We start from the raw sequence: 19,039 nt of genomic DNA on the forward strand, positions 1-19,039 counted from the left end.
TTGTTCTTATTTAAGTGTCGTTTTATAATTTAATGTTATGATTTGTCATTCATTTATACCCTTATAATTTAATGTTATGATTTCTCGTTTTATAACTTAATTTAATGTTATGTTTGTCTTTGAAAGAGGAAAATAAATTATCTTAAGTTATTTAGTTAATGGGAGTAGTGATGAGTGATTTTGTTTCACAATAGAATGATTGAGATGGAGACATAACACGTTTGAAAAGACCGGCACCATTGAAATTGAAGGACAAGATATTATATCACACAAATATAGTGGACATAATGATATTAATTTGGTTGAAAGTTTCATCTCTAATTTGAGTTCAAAAAAATTGTGAAAAAAATTATTATATCTTAAATAAAATTGATTTATATATCAAAAGTTTATTAATTCAACTTCTAATAGGCTAATACGACAGAGAAGGGAGTCATTATCAATAAATGAGGTTTCTTTAATTTGATTTGATTTGTTATGCTTGGTACTTTGCTTTAATATTTTGTTAATTTAAAATGTTTGATGGATCATTACTTGTATTAATACTTAAATTATATGTATAGTTCTTTAAAATTGGTGTGTAATTATTTTCTCAGAAATTGGTGTGTAATTATATTTTTTTATATTGAATATTCGGTTCGACCGGTTTTATACCTATATAGTCCGGTTTTATACCTATATAATGACCAGTTTATAAATCGAGTTATCCAGTTTGATCATGCGGTTCGACCAGTGATTCAATGATTCGACCGATGAACCAATGACCCAGTAACCTTACCGGTTTAATGACCGGTCCAGTTTTTAAAACATTATATCATATCATATAAGTATAGTTTTTTCTAACATGTTTCATGCTCATAAATAAATGCCCCAAACACACTTTAAATTCTCATCACACTACCACAAAACCAAATTCTCAAAACTCATCTAAAATGGTGCTACAACTATTAACACTTCCTAATTGGATCCCATTGTTTACCACTTTCTTCATCCTCCTCCTCTTCAGCCGCCGTCTCCGCTGCCGCAAATATAATCTCCCACCAGGTCCAAAACCATGGCCTATAATAGGAAACTTCAACCTTATTGGAACCCTCCCACACCAATCCCTCCACGGGCTCACCCAAAAATATGGACCCATCATGCATTTATGGTTCGGCTCTAAACTCGTCATTGTCGGCTCAACCGTAGAAATGGCAAAAGCCTTTCTCAAAACCCATGACGCAACCTTATCCGGCCGGCCTAAATTATCGGCCGGGAAATACACAACTTATAACTATTCAGATATAGCTTGGTCTCAATATGGCCCATATTGGATGCAAGCCCGTAAAATATGTCTATTGGAATTGTTTAGTTCGAAACAGCTCGTATCTTACGAGTACATAAGAAAACAAGAATTACAAGCTTTTTTGCATGAACTCTTTAATTCTAAAACCAAAACAATTTTGTTGAAAGACCATCTTTTAGCTTTGAATCTAAATATTATAAGTAGAATGGTCTTAGGAAAAAAGTATCTACAAAAGACTCAAAATGCTATTATTTCTTCTCATGAGTTTAGGAATATGTTGGATGAGTTTTTTTTGCTTAATGGAATTCTCAATATTGGAGATTTTATTCCTTGGATTCATTTCTTAGATTTGCAAGGTTATGTGAAGAGAATGAAAGCTTTGAGTAAAAAGTTTGATAGGTTTATGGAACATGTGTTGGAGGAACACATTGAAAGAAAGAAAAATGTTAAGGATTATGTTTCTAAGGATCTGGTGGATGTTCTTTTGCAGCTTGTTGAGGATCCTGATCTTGAAGTCAAAATTGAGAGAGATGGAGTTAAAGCTTTTACTCAGGTACATAATTATTAACATTTTCTCTAATTTTGACTCTTATTATAAATTATATTAATAATAATAATGTGTGTAATTTATGAGTGATATATTTTATTATATTTCTTAGGATTTGATAGTAGGAGGGACACAGAGTTCAACAATATCAGTAGAATGGGCAATTTCTGAGTTAATAAGAAAACCAGAAATATTCAAAAAAGCAATAGAGGAGCTAGACAGAGTGGTAGGAAGAGAAAGATGGGTTGAAGAGAAAGACATGGCTAATTTACCATATGTTTATGCAATTGTTAAAGAAACAATGAGACTGCATCCAGTGTCACCGATGTTAATACCAAGAGAAGCTAGAGAAGATTGCAATATTGATGGATATGATATTCCAAAAGGGTGTTTGATTCTTGTTAATACTTGGACAATTGCAAGAGATTCTAATGTTTGGGATAATCCATATGAGTTTATGCCGGAGAGGTTTCATGGAAAGGATATAGATGTAAAAGGACATGATTTTGAGTTGATACCATTTGGTGCTGGTAGAAGAATGTGTCCTGGTTACTCTCTTGGTCTTAAAGTCATTCAATCAAGTTTGGCTAATTTGTTGCATGGATTCAATTGGAAATTAAGTGGTGATGTGAGAAAAGAGGATTTGAATATGAATGAGATTTTTGGGCTTTCTACACCTAAGAAGATACCATTGGAAGTTGTTTTGGAGCCTAGACTTGCTCATCATCTTTACTCCCTTTGATTGCTTTGGTTTTGTTTTTAATAATATTGAGAATAATGGAGTTCATGTGAGATCAGAAGGGAGTGTGATATGGTGATGAAAAAATTTGTGTTTTGATAATTTGAGTTTAGTAATAAGTGTAGTAGTATATCATCTGTAACTCTAGAGTTTTGTAATACCAAATTAAATTGTGTTATGTCGTCTTTTTCTTAAAGGTAAGATTAATTCTCGGTTTAACAATGATCTTGAAAAAGATTGTTTTTTTTTATATAATGATAAATAATTTTGGGTCTACAATTGATTTTAAATGAAATTTGTTGTTTAATTTATTTTTATATTTATATTTATATGTAAATGTATTTTAATATAGTGGAGTAGTTTTGACGCTTTACGAAGAAGAAGAGTAGTTTTTATTTTATCATAGTCTTGCCCGACGCGAGAATTTAGATTTAGGATATCTGACTTGATCCTTGGTACAATGAAGTCTTTTTCTAAAGATGGTCGGGTTATGGTCATCGTCGGTACGAAGATTAGTCTCTTTCTAATTTTTTGATAGATTTGGAAAGAAGAGTATTTGGCCACAGTTATATTCAAATTACTGACTATCAGATACGAGATGTATAAAATTTTAAGAAATTTTTGCGCATATTTTCATTTGGGTGTGTGGTCATTTTTATAGATTTGACGTGTGTGCATTCTTAGTTGTGAATTTTTTAGAATTCGATTCATCCGATTTAACCTGTTTAATAATTATATAATTTTATTATATAGATTGATTAATTCAACCGAATTATTTAATTTAATCCGATTTAATCGTAGTTCGGCCAATAATTTAGTGATTCGACCAATAAATCAGTGACTCAATATTTTAATCTGACTTTTAAAGCATTATTAATAATTATATTTTGATAAAACTATTTGTCACTTTGTTTATATTGGGTTAAACAAAATTAAGAGATTAACTGCGCTAAGCAATTCCAATTGTGTTTGATAGAATTTTGTATCTTTTTGGAGTTTAGTATCTTTTGTAATCTCTGCTAATCGTTGTAGAATTTTGTAATACTAAATTAAAGTAGTTATGTTTGCTAAATAAAAATCTAGTTTCAGATTTTTTACATATTACGGGAAAATTTTTGAATAACCTAACTTTTAAAAAAAACCAAACAAACTCATATTTTTAAAAAATTACTTTATTAATTATACTTTGGAGTGTTTAACAAGTAGACACCATTTCACGTAGCGTCTCCTATTTTTTTTTTAGTTACCTTCATATTAAATGTTACCTACAAATTTAACAAATATTAAAAATTTCTGCAAGTAAATTTGCATGTAATTGAAAAAATTTTAAAAATTGGAGATGCCATGTTTTAGTGAAATAATTTTTTAAAAAATATTAGTTTGTTTAATATTTTTTTTTAAAAAAAAGCAGAATTAAATATCTTAAAATTAAAAAAAAAGTCCAAATAATTTGACCCCACACCCTAATTTTAACTTTACTAATTTAACCCTACATTAAAAATAAATATAATAATAATATTAATACCATTAATAATAATAATATAAATAATAAGTAATCATCATCATACTAAATTATAATCCTGTAACTTCTTCCCACCAAAATTTCCCTCCAAAACTCCCTCCAAAATTAATCCACTAATTAAATAATTAATAATTAAAATAAAATAAATAATAATAATAATTTTAATAATAAATATAATAATATTTATAAATAAATAACAAATCATAAATTAATTTATTAAATTATACTATTTGATAAATAAATAAAAAAAATAAAACATAAATCATACTATTTATCATAAAGTAATTTAATAAATAAATCATACTATTTAATAATAAATATAATACTATTTAATAAATATATAACAAATCATTAATTTATTTAATAAATTATACTATTTAATAAATAAATAAAATAAAACATAATAATTAAATCATACTATTTAATAATAAATATAATACTATTTCATAAATAAATAACAAATCATTAATTCATTTAATAAAGTATACTATTTAATAAATAAAAAACAAAAATAAAACATAAACCACTCACCCACTCACCACTTTATCATAAATAATCAATTAGTTAATTTAATAATAAAACATAACCACTCACCACGTTTCAACCCTAAAAAATAAAGTAATTTAATAAATAAATAATAAAAATAAAACATAAACCACTCACCATTTTATCATAAATAATCAATTAGTTAATTTAATAAAAAATAAAACATAAACCACTCACCACAACATTGATTTATTTAAGGTAAATTCCAATTCATTAAATATATTATTTTGACTAATAAATTTAATTTATTTTTCATTTAGCCACTAACCCCATAAACTTCATCGGATACTCTTTTTGGCTAAATTTAATTTAATAAATAAGATTATCCACTAACATCTTACAAAATATTAATATTCTTCATCGGATACTCTTTTTGCCTTTTATCTTCTACGTCTATAAAAGGCATTCTTTTTTTCTTTCTTATTCATGTTCACATTGACTCTCTCAACCTTCAACTGTTCGACTTGTCGAACTCTATCTGCTAATTGGGACATATCTCTAAGATATTGGGTATCCAATTTATTTCTAGTGGAGTAATCCAAACCCCCTGTAGCCATATCGACTCGTTCATGTTCAAGCACTTGAGTAAAACACCTTGCTTTTAAAAGTCGGAACCTATTTAAGTAATCGTTGGTAGATTCAGCGAATTTTCGCTTTATGTTAGATAATACTTTCAGGCTAATATTGGATTTCCCCCAATAGAACGGCTCATGGAACAACCTTTTTAAACGAGTCCGATCACTAATGGAATGTGCAGGGAATGTAGTGAACCACGTAAAAGCATTTTTTGTTAGAGAACTAGAAAAATATCTCATCCTCAAATTCTCATTGTTTGCAATATCTTCCGCTTCAGTCAAATATCAAGCGATCTGTTCGGTTGTGGATTCACTAGTATTACTCCTAATGGTTATGCCTATGAGAAGAGTTGATAACTCTTTACCTATGATATATAAGATGTGATCATTATTCTATCTACATAATAGTCTATATGCTTTAATGTTATTCTTCTTCACAATAAAGTTTGATTATAAATACTTTAAGAATATTTTCCTTATGTTTAATAGAGTCTCACGAGTAAAACATACTTAATATTTTATTAAATATACTAACCATTTAGAATTTTATCACCAGAGAAAAATGAACATAAAAAAATAATTATTTTATTAATATATAATTGGATACAAACACCAAATTTTAATAAAATTATTGGCCAATAAAATTTACATAAACCATTATTACATTATCACATTAACTATTTTGACTTTGAAAGAGTTTAGGAAATATTTGAGGTCGATAAGATAGGTACTATCCTCAATTGTATCCATCTGGGATGTAATTAGAGAATAAAATGCATGACCATAAAAACTAGAGAAAACATAACATACTTTAGTTTAATAGTATTACAAAACCTCAAAAACAAAAAGTTACAAAGGATTATACTACTACACTTATACTAAACTCAAATTATCAAAACACAAATTTTTTCATCACCATATTACACTTGCTTCTAATCTCCCTATAAATTCCATTATTCCAAATCCCATTAAAAAAAACCAAAGCAATCAAAGGGAGTAAAGATGATGAGCAAGTCTAGGCTCCAAAACAACTTCCAAAGGTATCTTCTTAGGTGTAGAAAGCCCAAAAATCTCATCCATATTCAAATCCTCTTTTCTCACATCACCACTTAATTTCCAATTAAATCCATGCAACAAATTAGCCAAACTTGATTGAATGACTTTAAGACCAAGAGAGTAACCAGGACACATTCTTCTACCAGCACCAAATGGTAACAACTCAAAATCATGTCCTTTTACATCTATATCCTTTCCATGAAACCTCTCCGGCATAAACTCATATGGATTATCCCAAACACTAGAATCTCTTGCAATTGTCCAAGTGTTAACAAGAATCAAAGACCCTTTTGGAATATCATATCCATCAATATTACAATCTTCTCTAGCTTCTCTTGGTACTAACATTGGTGCCACTGGATGTAGTCTCATTGTTTCTTTAGCAATTGCATAAACATAAGGTAAATTAGCAATGTCTTTCTCTTCAACCCATCTATCTTTTCCTATTACTCTGTCTAGCTCCTCTGTGGCTTTCTTGAAGATTTCTGGTTTTCTTATTAGCTCACAAATTGCCCACTCCACTGTCACTGCTGAGCTCTCTGTCCCTCCTGCTATCAAGTCCTAAGAAATTGATATATAACCATTGAAATCAAATTAGATAATTATTTTTTTGAAAATATTAATCACAATTATATTTTATAAAATTGTATATCTAGATATTGACATTTAGACCCTATCATAAAAATGGGCTAGTTCATATAAACCAATCCAAAAAGTGATAATGTATAGAGTTTGCATCTTAAAATTTAAATTCAAATTTTGTAAAAATTTATTTAGTCCAATTTTAAAAAGTTGTATTCATAAATATGTTGTTTTATTAAAAAATCACACATTGAATATTTAAACTTCACTTAATTTTATATGTTATATTATATTCTAATTTTTTTAGCTTAATATTATATATTAATATAAATAAATTAATATTTATTATTTAATTATTTATTTTAAAAACTTTTTTGTATTCTATAATTTGTTTATATTAAATATTACGTATAATATTGAATAACTATAAATTTTTATTATTTTTAAAAACTTGTAAAATTATTTTTAAAATAATATAATACATAAAAATTTATTTTATTTAATATTTTTATTAAAAATATAAATAAGTAGGTTTAATGGACACGGACAGTGTAAAAATATTTTACACTGTCATCCAAAATGTAATATTTTGCCCTGTCATTTTAGTAATTTAACAATAACAGAATGATTATTGAAATACATTGTCTTAATTGATTTACAGTATAACTATTTTCTCTAAATAAATTGTCCACTTACAGTATAACTATTTTCTCTAAATAATACATAAAAATTTATTATATTTAATATTTCTATTAAAAAATATAAATAAATTGTCCACTATAGGCAACCTCTCTAGAAGCAGATTCCACTAATATATTTGAAACTCATGTTATAACCAAAAACAAAAACAAAAACAAAAACAAAAAAACATACCCACCACAACTTTCTCATACATCTATTTTATCTTTTTGATAGATTGGCCATCCATCCATTAACGCTATGATATTTAATATTTAATTTCACTACCAAAATGCCTCAAAACAAATAAAAGTTTAATCGTCACATCACATCATATTAAAATACATTCCATAAACAAACAAATGAAAGAATAAGCAATATTGGTCATAAACGTAATTACCAACCAATAAATAAATAACTTAAAATTTTTTTAAAATAATTTTGTACCTGAGTGAAAGCTTTAACTCCATGTCTCTCAAGTTTGACTTCAAGATCAGGATCCTCAGCAAGTTGCAAAAGAACATCAACCATATCCTTAGCAACATAATCCTTAACACTTTTCATTCTCTCAATATGTTCCTCCAACACATGTTCCATAAACCCATCAAATTTTTTACTCAAAACCTTCATCCTCTTCACATACCCTTGAGAATCCAAGAAATGGATCCAAGGAATGAAATCTCCAATATTGAGAATTCCATTCAGCAAAAACAACTCATCCAACATCTTCTTAAACTCATCAGGAGAAATAATAGAATTCTCAACCTTCTCTAGATATTTCTTTCCTAATACCATTCTACTTATAACATTTAGACTCAAAGTTGAAAGATTGTCTTTCAACAAAATTGTTTTGTTTCTAGATTTAAAGAGTTCATGCAAAAAAACATGTAGCTCTTGTTTCCTAATGTACTCATAAGACTCAAGACGTTTTGCACTAAACAATTCTAATAGACACATTCTCCGAGCTTGGCGCCAATACGGGCCGTATTGGGACCAAGTTATGTCGGAGTAGTTATACGTTGTGTATTTACCGGCCGAGAATTTGGGTCGGCCTGCTAGCGTGGCGTCGTGGGTTTTGAGAAAGGCTCTTGCCATTTCTACACTTGAGGCCACGATGACACGTTTGGAGCCAAACCATAGATGCATGATGGGCCCATATTTTTGGGTGAGCCCATGGAGGGATTGATGTGGGAGGGTTCCAATAAGATTGAAATTTCCTATTATGGGCCATGGTTTTGGGCCTGGTGGGAGATTATATTTGCGGCTACGGAGGCGGCGGCGGAAAAGGAGGAGGATGGCAAATGTGGTGAACAATGTGACCCAACTAGGAAGTGTCAATAATTGTAGTGCCATTCTGGGTGAGTTTTGTGGATTTGGTTTTGTGAGTGGAGTGAGAATTTGAGGAGTGTTTGGGACATTTATTTATAAGCATAAAGCATGTTAGAAAAAACTATAGCTATGTGATGATATTATGACCCACATGAGGTTCCACAAATTTTCCCTAGCATTTGTGTCTTGTTGTTTTCTAGTATAAATTTTGCTTTTTTGTTAGGTACTACTAGTTTTTTTTCCTTTCACGTGGTGTGAAAAGAAGATATTTTATTATTTCACATTTGCTTAAAGGTCCACTTGTTTTAAATTCTTCTGATAAAAAAAATATTATTCTAAAGAATTAGATCAGTTACACAATTTTTTTGCCAGTTAAATGACTGTTGAATTTTTAGTAGAATTAGATAGAGTTAAATTGAATACTGCATAAACTGTGAAGGTAAATTCATAGAAGATGAGTGGTTACAAATAAAACTTCAAGAAGATAGATAAAGAACATTTACTGATATCCAAATTCACGTGATAATAGAAGTCACTATTCAAAGGATTACAGGGTCCCTTCAAAGGATTACATGATCCTTTCACAGCTAGGCAAAATATATCGATGAAGAAGACACACATTTCTATAATCAAATTATATCAAGTAGTATAATGTTAAATCAAATTCAAAAAATGAGTTTAATCAATAATTAATAATAAATGAAGGAAAAATACATCTAAAAGGATCAAGGGTGTCCGATTACTCGAAAAATCGGACATGTATTAGAAAAATCAGGTATTCTAAAAAGTGATATATATATATATATATATATATATATATATATAGGGGACGACTCAAGTGAGAACACTTGGTTATTATGAGAAATGAGAACAATGAATCACGACCATTAAATTTTGATTTTGTTGATTTTAATGAACTGGATTGATTTCTCTTTCTATGTTGATTTAAAATAAATATTAAGGATTCTAGAAAGAGAAACCAATCTAATCCATTAAAATCAACAAAATTAAAATTTAATGGTCGTGATTCATTGTTCTCATTTCTCATAATAACCAAGTGTTCTCACTTGAGTCGTCCCCTATATATATATATATATATATATATATATATATATATATATATATATATATATATATATATATATATATATATATATATATATATATATATATATATATATATATATATATATATATATATATTAAAATTTTTTTAAATCGATTTTTATATAATTATATTATATAACAGACACTTCAAATTAATATTAAAAGAATTTTATTTTTTATTTTCTTCAACACGTATTATTCATTTTATATATTTTTTGAATAAATCTTATGTATTTAAAATAATTAAATATCTATTTAAAAAGAGAAAAGGGGATGTGCACTGGATAATATTTCTTTACATTGACAGTGCACTATCATTAAACTCATTTAAAAACAGTGATTTTAATTTAAAATTAAAATTTTTAATTTAATTAAAAAAAATTTAATAACACATAGTTAAAAATATAAATATTATCCTATTTATAAGTGTCAGTATCTTATATTTTCAGTATTATCAATGTAGGAATATCTTCTTATTTAACAACTAAAATATATATTAAACTATATATTAATTAGGTACAGCTAAGGCTCTGTTTGGTAAGTCATGTTTTCGAGCTTATAGCTTATGTCTTATGTCTTATAAGCTCATATGATAATTTAGACCCGTTTGGTAACGGTCTTTTCATCACGAGCTTATAGCTTATTTTACTAGCTTATAGCTTATTTTCCAGACGCTATTTCAAATAGCGTTTTAGCTTATGTCTTATAGCTTATCATTTTTTCTTCCTTTTTTATCCTTATTATTTTAATTAAAATCCATTTTTAATCCTTATAATTTATTTTAATTTAAAATAAAATAAATATATATTAAATATCTTTTATGTCATTTTACATTTATAAGTTAATTGAACCGCTAATTTTACCAAACACTTCAATTAGCTTCTAAGCTATCAGTCTCAACCATCCGCTATAAGCTATAAGTCATCAGTCATCAGCCATCAGTCATAAGCTATAAGCTATCAGCTAGCTTATCAGTCAACCGCTATTTTTACCAAACAGACCCTAAACATCTTCAAGCTTAATTTTATAATAACTTGTTTTAATTTTAATAGTTTGATTGAAGTTATCCAAAAATTTGAACGTCATTTTTTTGTCGATTCGCAAGCACGATCTTTGAAAATCGAGAAAAATATATTTATTAAAGAAGAATTAGTGGAAGACCATTGACTGCATATTTTCCACTATAAAAAAGACTTAGACTTTTCATACTAAAAGAGGCTCACTGCCAATCTGCCATCAAATTCTTGCTTGGGTTGTTTCGATGAAATTTCACAATATTGATTAATTGACTTACATTAATATAGTCATAATACTTTTCTAACTAACAATCATTATCATTTTATGTTATTAATTAAACCAACACACTTTCCAAATGCATTTTTTTAATTGGTTAAAATTTAAATAAATTTCACTAAACTTATATATGAGACCTATTGGTAGCTTGAGATTTCTAGCTTAGTATTTTGACACGAGTGTGAGATATGAGATGAATATAAATGCTAAAGAAAGATAATTAAGTCATGTTTTGAATACAAAATCACATATTCGACAGGTAGATGAACTTTTTCAACAGATGTGGTTGGATGACCTAAAATGTTTTTCAAAAGCACTAACTGTTTGAAGTAGTTCGAGAGTCAAAGACACGTGGAAACAAATTAGAAGACGAAAGCTTACGTAACGAGATATGTGTCGAATTTTGAATATACTCCCTCTGGTCATTATTATAAGCAAATGTTCTCTTTTTAGATTCATTGAATAATGAATGTATCTGGTCTTTTATGTAGACCAGATACATTAATTACTCAATGAACCTAAAAAGAGAATATTTGCATATAATTCAGGCCGGAGGGAATATAACTTTTGTTGATGGTTAATAATGTATCTAGTATATAAGTAGATTTCATTTCTATAATCAAGTTTAGCATTCCACTATGTTTTCTTTAAAATTCACACATCCGAGTCACAGAGATAAAAAATTTGTGAGAAATGTATGAACTTGCGTTTCACTCTTAATTCAACCATTTTTTTAATTCAATTATTTTATTATTGTTATGAAATTAACCAAAACAATATAGAGATAAAGGAGAGATGAATGAGAGAAATTAATCTTGTGTTATTATCTTCAAGAAGTTACATTTGCATTGCAACGTGGTCCTTATTTATAGGATATTGAGAATGTGAGAAATCATAGCACTTAATAGGAAATAGGAAGATGAAAGATGGAAAGATGGAAATATAGGAAGATGGAAAGATGGACATCCACTTTGTATTTATTCATAACACTCCCCCTTTGATGTCCATTGAGGATATGGAGTGGTCGACTATGAAGTCTGCCACTATTTGTCCTTTCACAGCCTTTAAAGGCGTATATGTTAACAAATATCCAGTTAACGCAAGTGCCCATTTGTCAATTCGACTATGCAATATAGGTTTAGATAACATATGTTTAATGACGTCGAAATACGAAGGCACATAAACATCAACCGTCTTTATATAATGCTTCAACTTTGTACATGAGAAGTATAAACATATACATAATTTTTCAACTTAACTATATATAGTTTTTGCATCATTTAAGACTCGACTAAGGTAGTAAATAGCTCTTTCGACACCGTTTTCATCCTCTTGAGCCAACATGCTCCCTAAGGTTACATCAGATGCATATATGTACAACTTCATACTCCTATTTTTAAAAGGAGGATAAAGTATTGGAGGATGAACAAGATAATGCTTGATCTTGTCGAAAGCTTCTTGTTGAGGTTGCCCCTATTCAAAACCTTCTTTCTTCAGTTGAAGCAATGGTGAGAAGCCTTGAGTGTTACCACTTAAGTTCGAAATAAACCTCCTCAAGAAGTTGATTTTACCCAGTAGCGACTACAATTCCATCTTCACTGATGGCGCTTTCACTTCCATGATGGCCTTGGTCTTATTCTAATTTATTTCAATCCCTTTTATTGTGGACCACAAAGCCTAAGAAATCCCCAGCCTGCACACAAAAAGTGGATTTAAGAGGATTCATTTTCAGACCATACTTCCTCATTCTTTCAAATGAATACCGAAGATGGTCAACATGACTTTTTCCTGAAACATACTTAACAACAACATTATCATTGTAAATTTTCATAAATGTTTCGATAAAGTCAAGGAAAATCGAGTTCACGGCCCTTTAATAAGTTTCCCTAAAATGTTTAGGCCAAAGGGTATTACCACCCATTCATAGATACCTAATGTGCCCGAACATCGAAATGTCGTTTTTGGGTCATCTTCGTCAGCAATGAAGATTTGGTTATAACCTAAGTATCCGCTGAGCATACTCAAGTACTCATGTCCTGCAGAAGAATCTACTAACAACTCTGCCACGGGCATTGGATATTCGTATTTTGGGGTTGCAGCATTTAAGTCTCTAAAATCTATACAAACCCTAAGACTGCCATTTTTCTTTATGACTGGTACTATATTGGCAATCCATTCAACATACCTGGCTGTTCAAATGAAGTTGCAACAGAGAAGCCTTTCGACCTCTTCTTTGATCTTCGATAAAACCTCAGGTGTGAAACGCCTCGGAGTCTGCTTGACTGACTTCTTCCTAGGCTTGATTGGCAGCTTTAGTTTGACGAGATATCTGTTTAAACCAGGAATTTCATCGTAATCCCGCATGAAATAATCCTTGCACTCTTTCAAAAGTTGGATCACTTCAAGCCTGAGTTGAGGGTTGATGTTGGCATTGATGTATGTTGGCCTCTTAATCGCCCCTTCGCCCAAGTCTATCTCTTCGAGCGAATCTTGCGCTAGCATCTTAGTGTTGTTTGCCATCAGATCTTTCTCGAAACCCAAAGTCGTGTACTTTATCTTGAGCCTTATCAGGTGGTTTAGGATCGAAGTCCTTATCAGGACCTAATAGTTTTCCTTCATCAAGTTTTGCTTTGACAACCATAAATTTTACTTCGGCATCCAAAGCCATTTTTAGTTTGTTTTTTGGCCACATGGGCCGAAATCTTTCTCAATGTCTGAGGCTCAGACATCAATATTGAATTCACTTCCCCAACCAGTTGGTAGGATATCTTCAGTCCCCCTATACCTTAGGTCTTCAGTACCTACAACCTGTCAATCCCACTGAAAACCTTGAGTGAGATGTAGGTAAAGGGAACAATAAACATTGTTCTCAGTTGAAAATGCAAAGTTGCAGGACTGCAAGGTGCAATATTTGCCAAGTTCATGTCGAAATGACGCCGCTCGACATGGTTGACCTCCGCCATAAAATAGCTTTGGTCGGCTTTGATATTCTCCATAATGTCGTTGTCGCGCCAGATAATTATCCTTTGGATCATCAAATATGGCACTGCTTCAATGTCGTGTGTCCACTCATAGCCCAGTAACAAATTGTAATTGGCCTATTATTCAACCAATGTAAACATGGTTGGTCTTGTTATGGTGCCAATTGGTAGATCAACCTAGATAACCCTTAAGGTTGTTCCCACTTTGCCTTCATAGTTAGACAAAACCATATTGTGAGGTTTTGTATCCTTGTCGGATTTTCCCAGCTTCTTTAAGATAGTGTGTGACATTAAGTTCATTATCGCTCCTCCATCAACTAGTATCTTGTTTATGGGAAGATCTTCCAATTTTCCTCTCACGAAGAGAGGCTTCAGATAACTTTTCATAGCCTCATCTGGCCTTTCAAAAAAGGCATTCGGATCCTCCACACATCCATTGTTCATGACATAATAACATACTAGCCTATGTCTTTCCATTTCAGCATCTATGTTCTCTTCTGGCTCTTCGACCTCTGTAATTTGGTCGTATTCTCTTGGTAAAATAAACACTACATTACATTTTCAGACCATACTTCCTCATTCTTTCAAATGAATACCGAAGATGGTCAACATGACTTTTTCCTGAAACAGACTTAACAACAACATTATCATTGTAAATTTTCATAAATGTTTCGATAAAGTCAAGGAAAATCGAGTTCACGGCCCTTTAATAAGTTTCCCTAAAATGTTTAGGCCAAAGGGTATTACCACCCATTCATAGATACCTAATGTGCCCGAACATCGAAATGTCGTTTTTGGGTCATCTTCGTCAGCAATGAAGATTTGGTTATAACCTAAGTATCCGCTGAGCATACTCAAGTACTCATGTCCTGCAGAAGAATCTACTAACAACTCTGCCACGGGCATTGGATATTCATATTTTGGGGTTGCAGCATTTAAGTCTCTAAAATCTATACAAACCCTAAGACTGCCATTTTTCTTTATGACTGGTACTATATTGGCAATCCATTCAACATACCTGGCTGTTCAAATGAAGTTGCAACAGAGAAGCCTTTCGACCTCTTCTTTGATCTTCGATAAAACCTCAGGTGTGAAACGCCTCGGAGTCTGCTTGACTGACTTCTTCCTAGGCTTGATTGGCAGCTTTAGTTTGACGAGATATCTGTTTAAACCAGGAATTTCATCGTAATCCCGCACGAAATAATCCTTGCACTCTTTCAAAAGTTGGATCACTTCAAGCCTGAGTTGAGGGTTGATGTTGGCATTGATGTATGTTGGCCTCTTGATCGCCCCTTCGCCCAAGTCTATCTCTTCGAGCGAATCTTGCGCTAGCATCTTAGTGTTGTTTGCCATCAGATCTTTCTCGAAACCCAAAGTCGTGTACTTTATCTTGAGCCTTATCAGGTGGTTTAGGATCGAAGTCCTTATCAGGACCTAATAGTTTTCCTTCATCAAGTTTTGCTTTGACAACCATAAATTTTACTTCGGCATCCAAAGCCATTTTTAGTTTGTTTTTTGGCCACATGGGCCGAAATCTTTCTCAATGTCTGAGGCTCAGACATCAATATTGAATTCACTTCCCCAACCAGTTGGTAGGATATCTTCAGTCCCCCTATACCCTAGGTCTTCAGTACCTACAACCTGTTAATCCCATTGAAAACCTTGAGTGAGATGTAGGTAAAGGGAACAATAAACATTGTTCTCAGTTGAAAATGCAAAGTTGCAGGACTGCAAGGTGCAATATTTGCCAAGTTCATGTCGAAATGACGCCGCTCGACATGGTTGACCTCCGCCATAAAATAGCTTTGGACGGCTTTGATATTCTCCATAATGTCGTTGTCGCGCCAGATAATTATCCTCTGGATCATCAAATATGGCACTGCTTCAATGCCGTGTGTCCACTCATAGCCCAGTAACAAATTGTAATTGGCCTATTATTCAACCAATGTAAACATGGTTGGTCTTGTTATGGTGCCAATTGTTAGATCAACCTAGATAACCCTTAAGGTTGTTCCCACTTTGCCTTCATAGTTAGACAAAACCATATTGTGAGGTTTTGTATCCTTGTCGGATTTTCCCAAGCTTCTTTAAGATAGTGTGTGACATTAAGTTCATTATCGCTCCTCCATCAACTAGTATCTTGTTTATGGGAAGATCTTCCAATTTTCTTCTCACGAAGAGAGGCTTCAGATAACTTTTCATAGCCTCATCTGGCCTTTCAAAAAAGGCATTCGGATCCTCCACACATCCATTGTTCATGACATAATAACAGACTAGCCTATGTCTTTCCATTTCAGCATCTATGTTCTCTTCTGGCTCTTCGACCTCTGTAATTTGGTCGTATTCTCTTGGTAAAATAAACACTACATTACATGTAATGTCTAAGAGAGGCTTCAAATCTGTGTCAAAGTTATCAATCAATTGATCATCTTCATTTCCTGCCTTTTCGACCTTGTTTTCTAAATTCTCTTATTTGAATAGCCTTCAGTAGCCTTAGTCACTTCGTTGACCTGCATGAAACCATCAACAGTTTCCTTTGTGGAGAAAGAAGAGAAAGAGAGATTGGAGATTAGATCTGGCTTCAATCCAAATCTCAAGGTAAGGGTGGGGTTCTTTCATGCTAAAGGGATGTATGACAATGTTTAGGGTGGGGTTTTGTTTATGTGTTGTATCCATGGAATTGTGTGTAGAATTTTAGGATTTATGATGAAAATGCATGATTCTTTTATTGGAAATGTGTTTTAATTGATGTTTGATGATAGATGATGATAGATTTCGTGATTATATATGTTTAAGTTGATAATTGTGACGCCTCAAATGTGATGTATGTTTTGAGATTTTGCACTCTGATTTTCCTGTATAATTGCGAGATAGATTTGGGGTGTTACAAATATGTTAATCCCTAATTACATATGCTTAAGAGAGAGGATTTAAAGTGGATATCCATTGAAATTAATACTCCTAAATAAACTCTAACAATTGAAAAAAGTGACCAGGCATTGAAAGATGTTAGTTGTTTCAGTATGGATGTCAACAACTTGAAGGGTAATCATATGGAAGACAACAAGATTGTGATAATTATCATTCTTGGTGAAGACACGGTTCAATGTGGATTGTCATTCAAGATGCTAGAGCATGTTTTCCATCAAATGTATTTTGAGTCCGGAGTGAGCATGGCAGAAGATATTATCTACCTTCCTGAGTATCAAGTAAAGTAAATAAAGAACTTATTATATGGACATGCTGGAAGAAAATTCCTTCAACCATTGAAGAATAACCAAATGCTCATATAAGGAAATGAAGATGTCATTCTAGATGCGCCAAAAATTATGGGTAACATATTGGTGACTGAGACCACATATCAGAAGAAGAAGTTTCATGCTACATATGCAAATCATGAGGAACATGGAGAGATTGAACTAGAAACATATGTTGAAGATGTCTTAGACATCATACAGAATAATGATTCTTTTAAGTGTGAGGAAAGGTCATTAGAGAAGAAAAGCGCGTGGCACAAGAAAACTAAGGTTGAAAGAAAATTGTTAAATATACCATTAGAAGAGGTTATTGCCAAGGAGAATCTCATGGTTGAAAAGCATAGAAATGCTATTGGGCCCTACTTCTGTGAAACCTTGTAGAAATTGATACAAGGGAGTTGTGCCAAAAAATAAAAGTGTTTATCTCCCCTAAAACTACTTTGGAACGTAAAATAAGGTTGTGTCCTTTGTTATCTCATTATTGGGTTTTCTTTACAAATAAGAAAAATTGATCCTACTTTTAGATTAAATATCTGTCTGTGACCCTTCAAGCTCAACCGCTCAACACAACATGAATCAAAATTTTGGAGATTCATCTTAACAATCAAGTGAGAGCTTCCATATCAAAGAGATTGAAGTTCTTAAGGATATTGAGGATATGCTGGAATCCTGGTTAAATAAGTCCAAGGAGGCTAGAGATGTTAGGGATGTTGAAAGAGTAATGTGGTGTACTTTTCGTTTATATCGTATCCACAGGGATTATTGCGATATCACCGCCGTTCTATAGCCTATTTTGTCTTGAGTTAATGTTACTTTAGTTTTAAGTTTGCAAAAGATCATTCAATCACTTTAGTAGCAAAGAGTAAATTAATGAAAGTTCTAAGTTAAAGAAAATGTATCAAGATTCGATTTCATCGACCTAAATTTGTATGTTTCCTTATAAATATATGTCTATGAACTTGCTAACGATCAATATAATTACGTATCGCCGTCTATATCGTCCGTGTCCGCAGCGATATAGCTAGATTTACCGTATTGTTTAACCGACAATTTCTCCACCGTTTAAACAATACAAATAACGTTTTAAAACCGATACTTAGTAAACATCAAACGCTAAATCCATGTCTGCAACTTATAGTTTGAAAGATGATAAGTTAGGTCTAGATACAAACATTGATGTCTCAAACATTTATACCAAAGAAAAGCTTTAATAAACAAACTAAACCATCTATATTGATCATCACTTGTTCATACACAATATATTCACAAGAAATACATACAAAAGGCTAGGAAGATTACATCTTATCTTGATACAAAAGAGATTTAGCTATCCATGAGAATGGTAGCTTGCTCAAGAAGGAAAGGATGAAGGTCAACAAGCATCAAAGGCGATTAATCGATGATCAAGGCTTCGAATTTTCAACTCTTAGTATGCTACAGTGTTTTGTGCTCTTGGTTCTCTCTCAAAATATCTCTCTCTATCCTCTAAAGTGATCTGCCCCATAAACTAAAAAACAAAGTTTCGCAGACCGCGCTTAGCGC

The 19,039-nt window shown here is 31.4% G+C and overlaps 2 protein-coding genes across 2 annotated transcripts; one reads left to right on the forward strand and one right to left on the reverse strand.

Annotated features, from left to right (window-relative positions):
• The first annotated feature begins 869 nt into the window (after positions 1–869).
• LOC131618195 (trimethyltridecatetraene synthase-like) lies at positions 870–2,850 on the forward strand. The gene is made up of 2 exons (XM_058889460.1): positions 870–1,838; positions 1,945–2,850. Exons 1-2 carry the CDS (start codon positions 933–935, stop codon positions 2,572–2,574), a joined length of 1,536 nt encoding a protein of 511 aa, XP_058745443.1. The 5' UTR covers positions 870–932; the 3' UTR covers positions 2,575–2,850.
• A 2,994-nt stretch (positions 2,851–5,844) lies between these two features.
• On the reverse strand, positions 5,845–8,943 carry LOC131616434 (trimethyltridecatetraene synthase-like). Its single transcript, XM_058887761.1, has 2 exons — positions 7,978–8,943; positions 5,845–6,831 (listed from the first exon to the last, which is right to left on the reverse strand). Exons 1-2 carry the CDS (start codon positions 8,881–8,883, stop codon positions 6,202–6,204), a joined length of 1,536 nt encoding a protein of 511 aa, XP_058743744.1. The 5' UTR covers positions 8,884–8,943; the 3' UTR covers positions 5,845–6,201.
• Positions 8,944–19,039: the final 10,096 nt, after the last annotated feature.

Source organism: Vicia villosa, linkage group LG7 (genome assembly GCF_029867415.1).
Source record: "Vicia villosa cultivar HV-30 ecotype Madison, WI linkage group LG7, Vvil1.0, whole genome shotgun sequence".
Taxonomy (NCBI): domain Eukaryota; kingdom Viridiplantae; phylum Streptophyta; class Magnoliopsida; order Fabales; family Fabaceae; genus Vicia; species Vicia villosa.

Coding starts and splice junctions, on each gene's coding strand:
- LOC131616434 (XM_058887761.1), bottom strand. CDS start 8,883: ATGGCACTACAATTATTGACACTTCCTAGTTGGGTCACATTGTTCACC. Junction 6,832..7,977: donor GAGTTAAAGCTTTCACTCAG/GTACAAAATTAT, acceptor TCAATTTCTTAG/GACTTGATAGCAGGAGGGAC.
- LOC131618195 (XM_058889460.1), top strand. CDS start 933: ATGGTGCTACAACTATTAACACTTCCTAATTGGATCCCATTGTTTACC. Junction 1,839..1,944: donor GAGTTAAAGCTTTTACTCAG/GTACATAATTAT, acceptor TATATTTCTTAG/GATTTGATAGTAGGAGGGAC.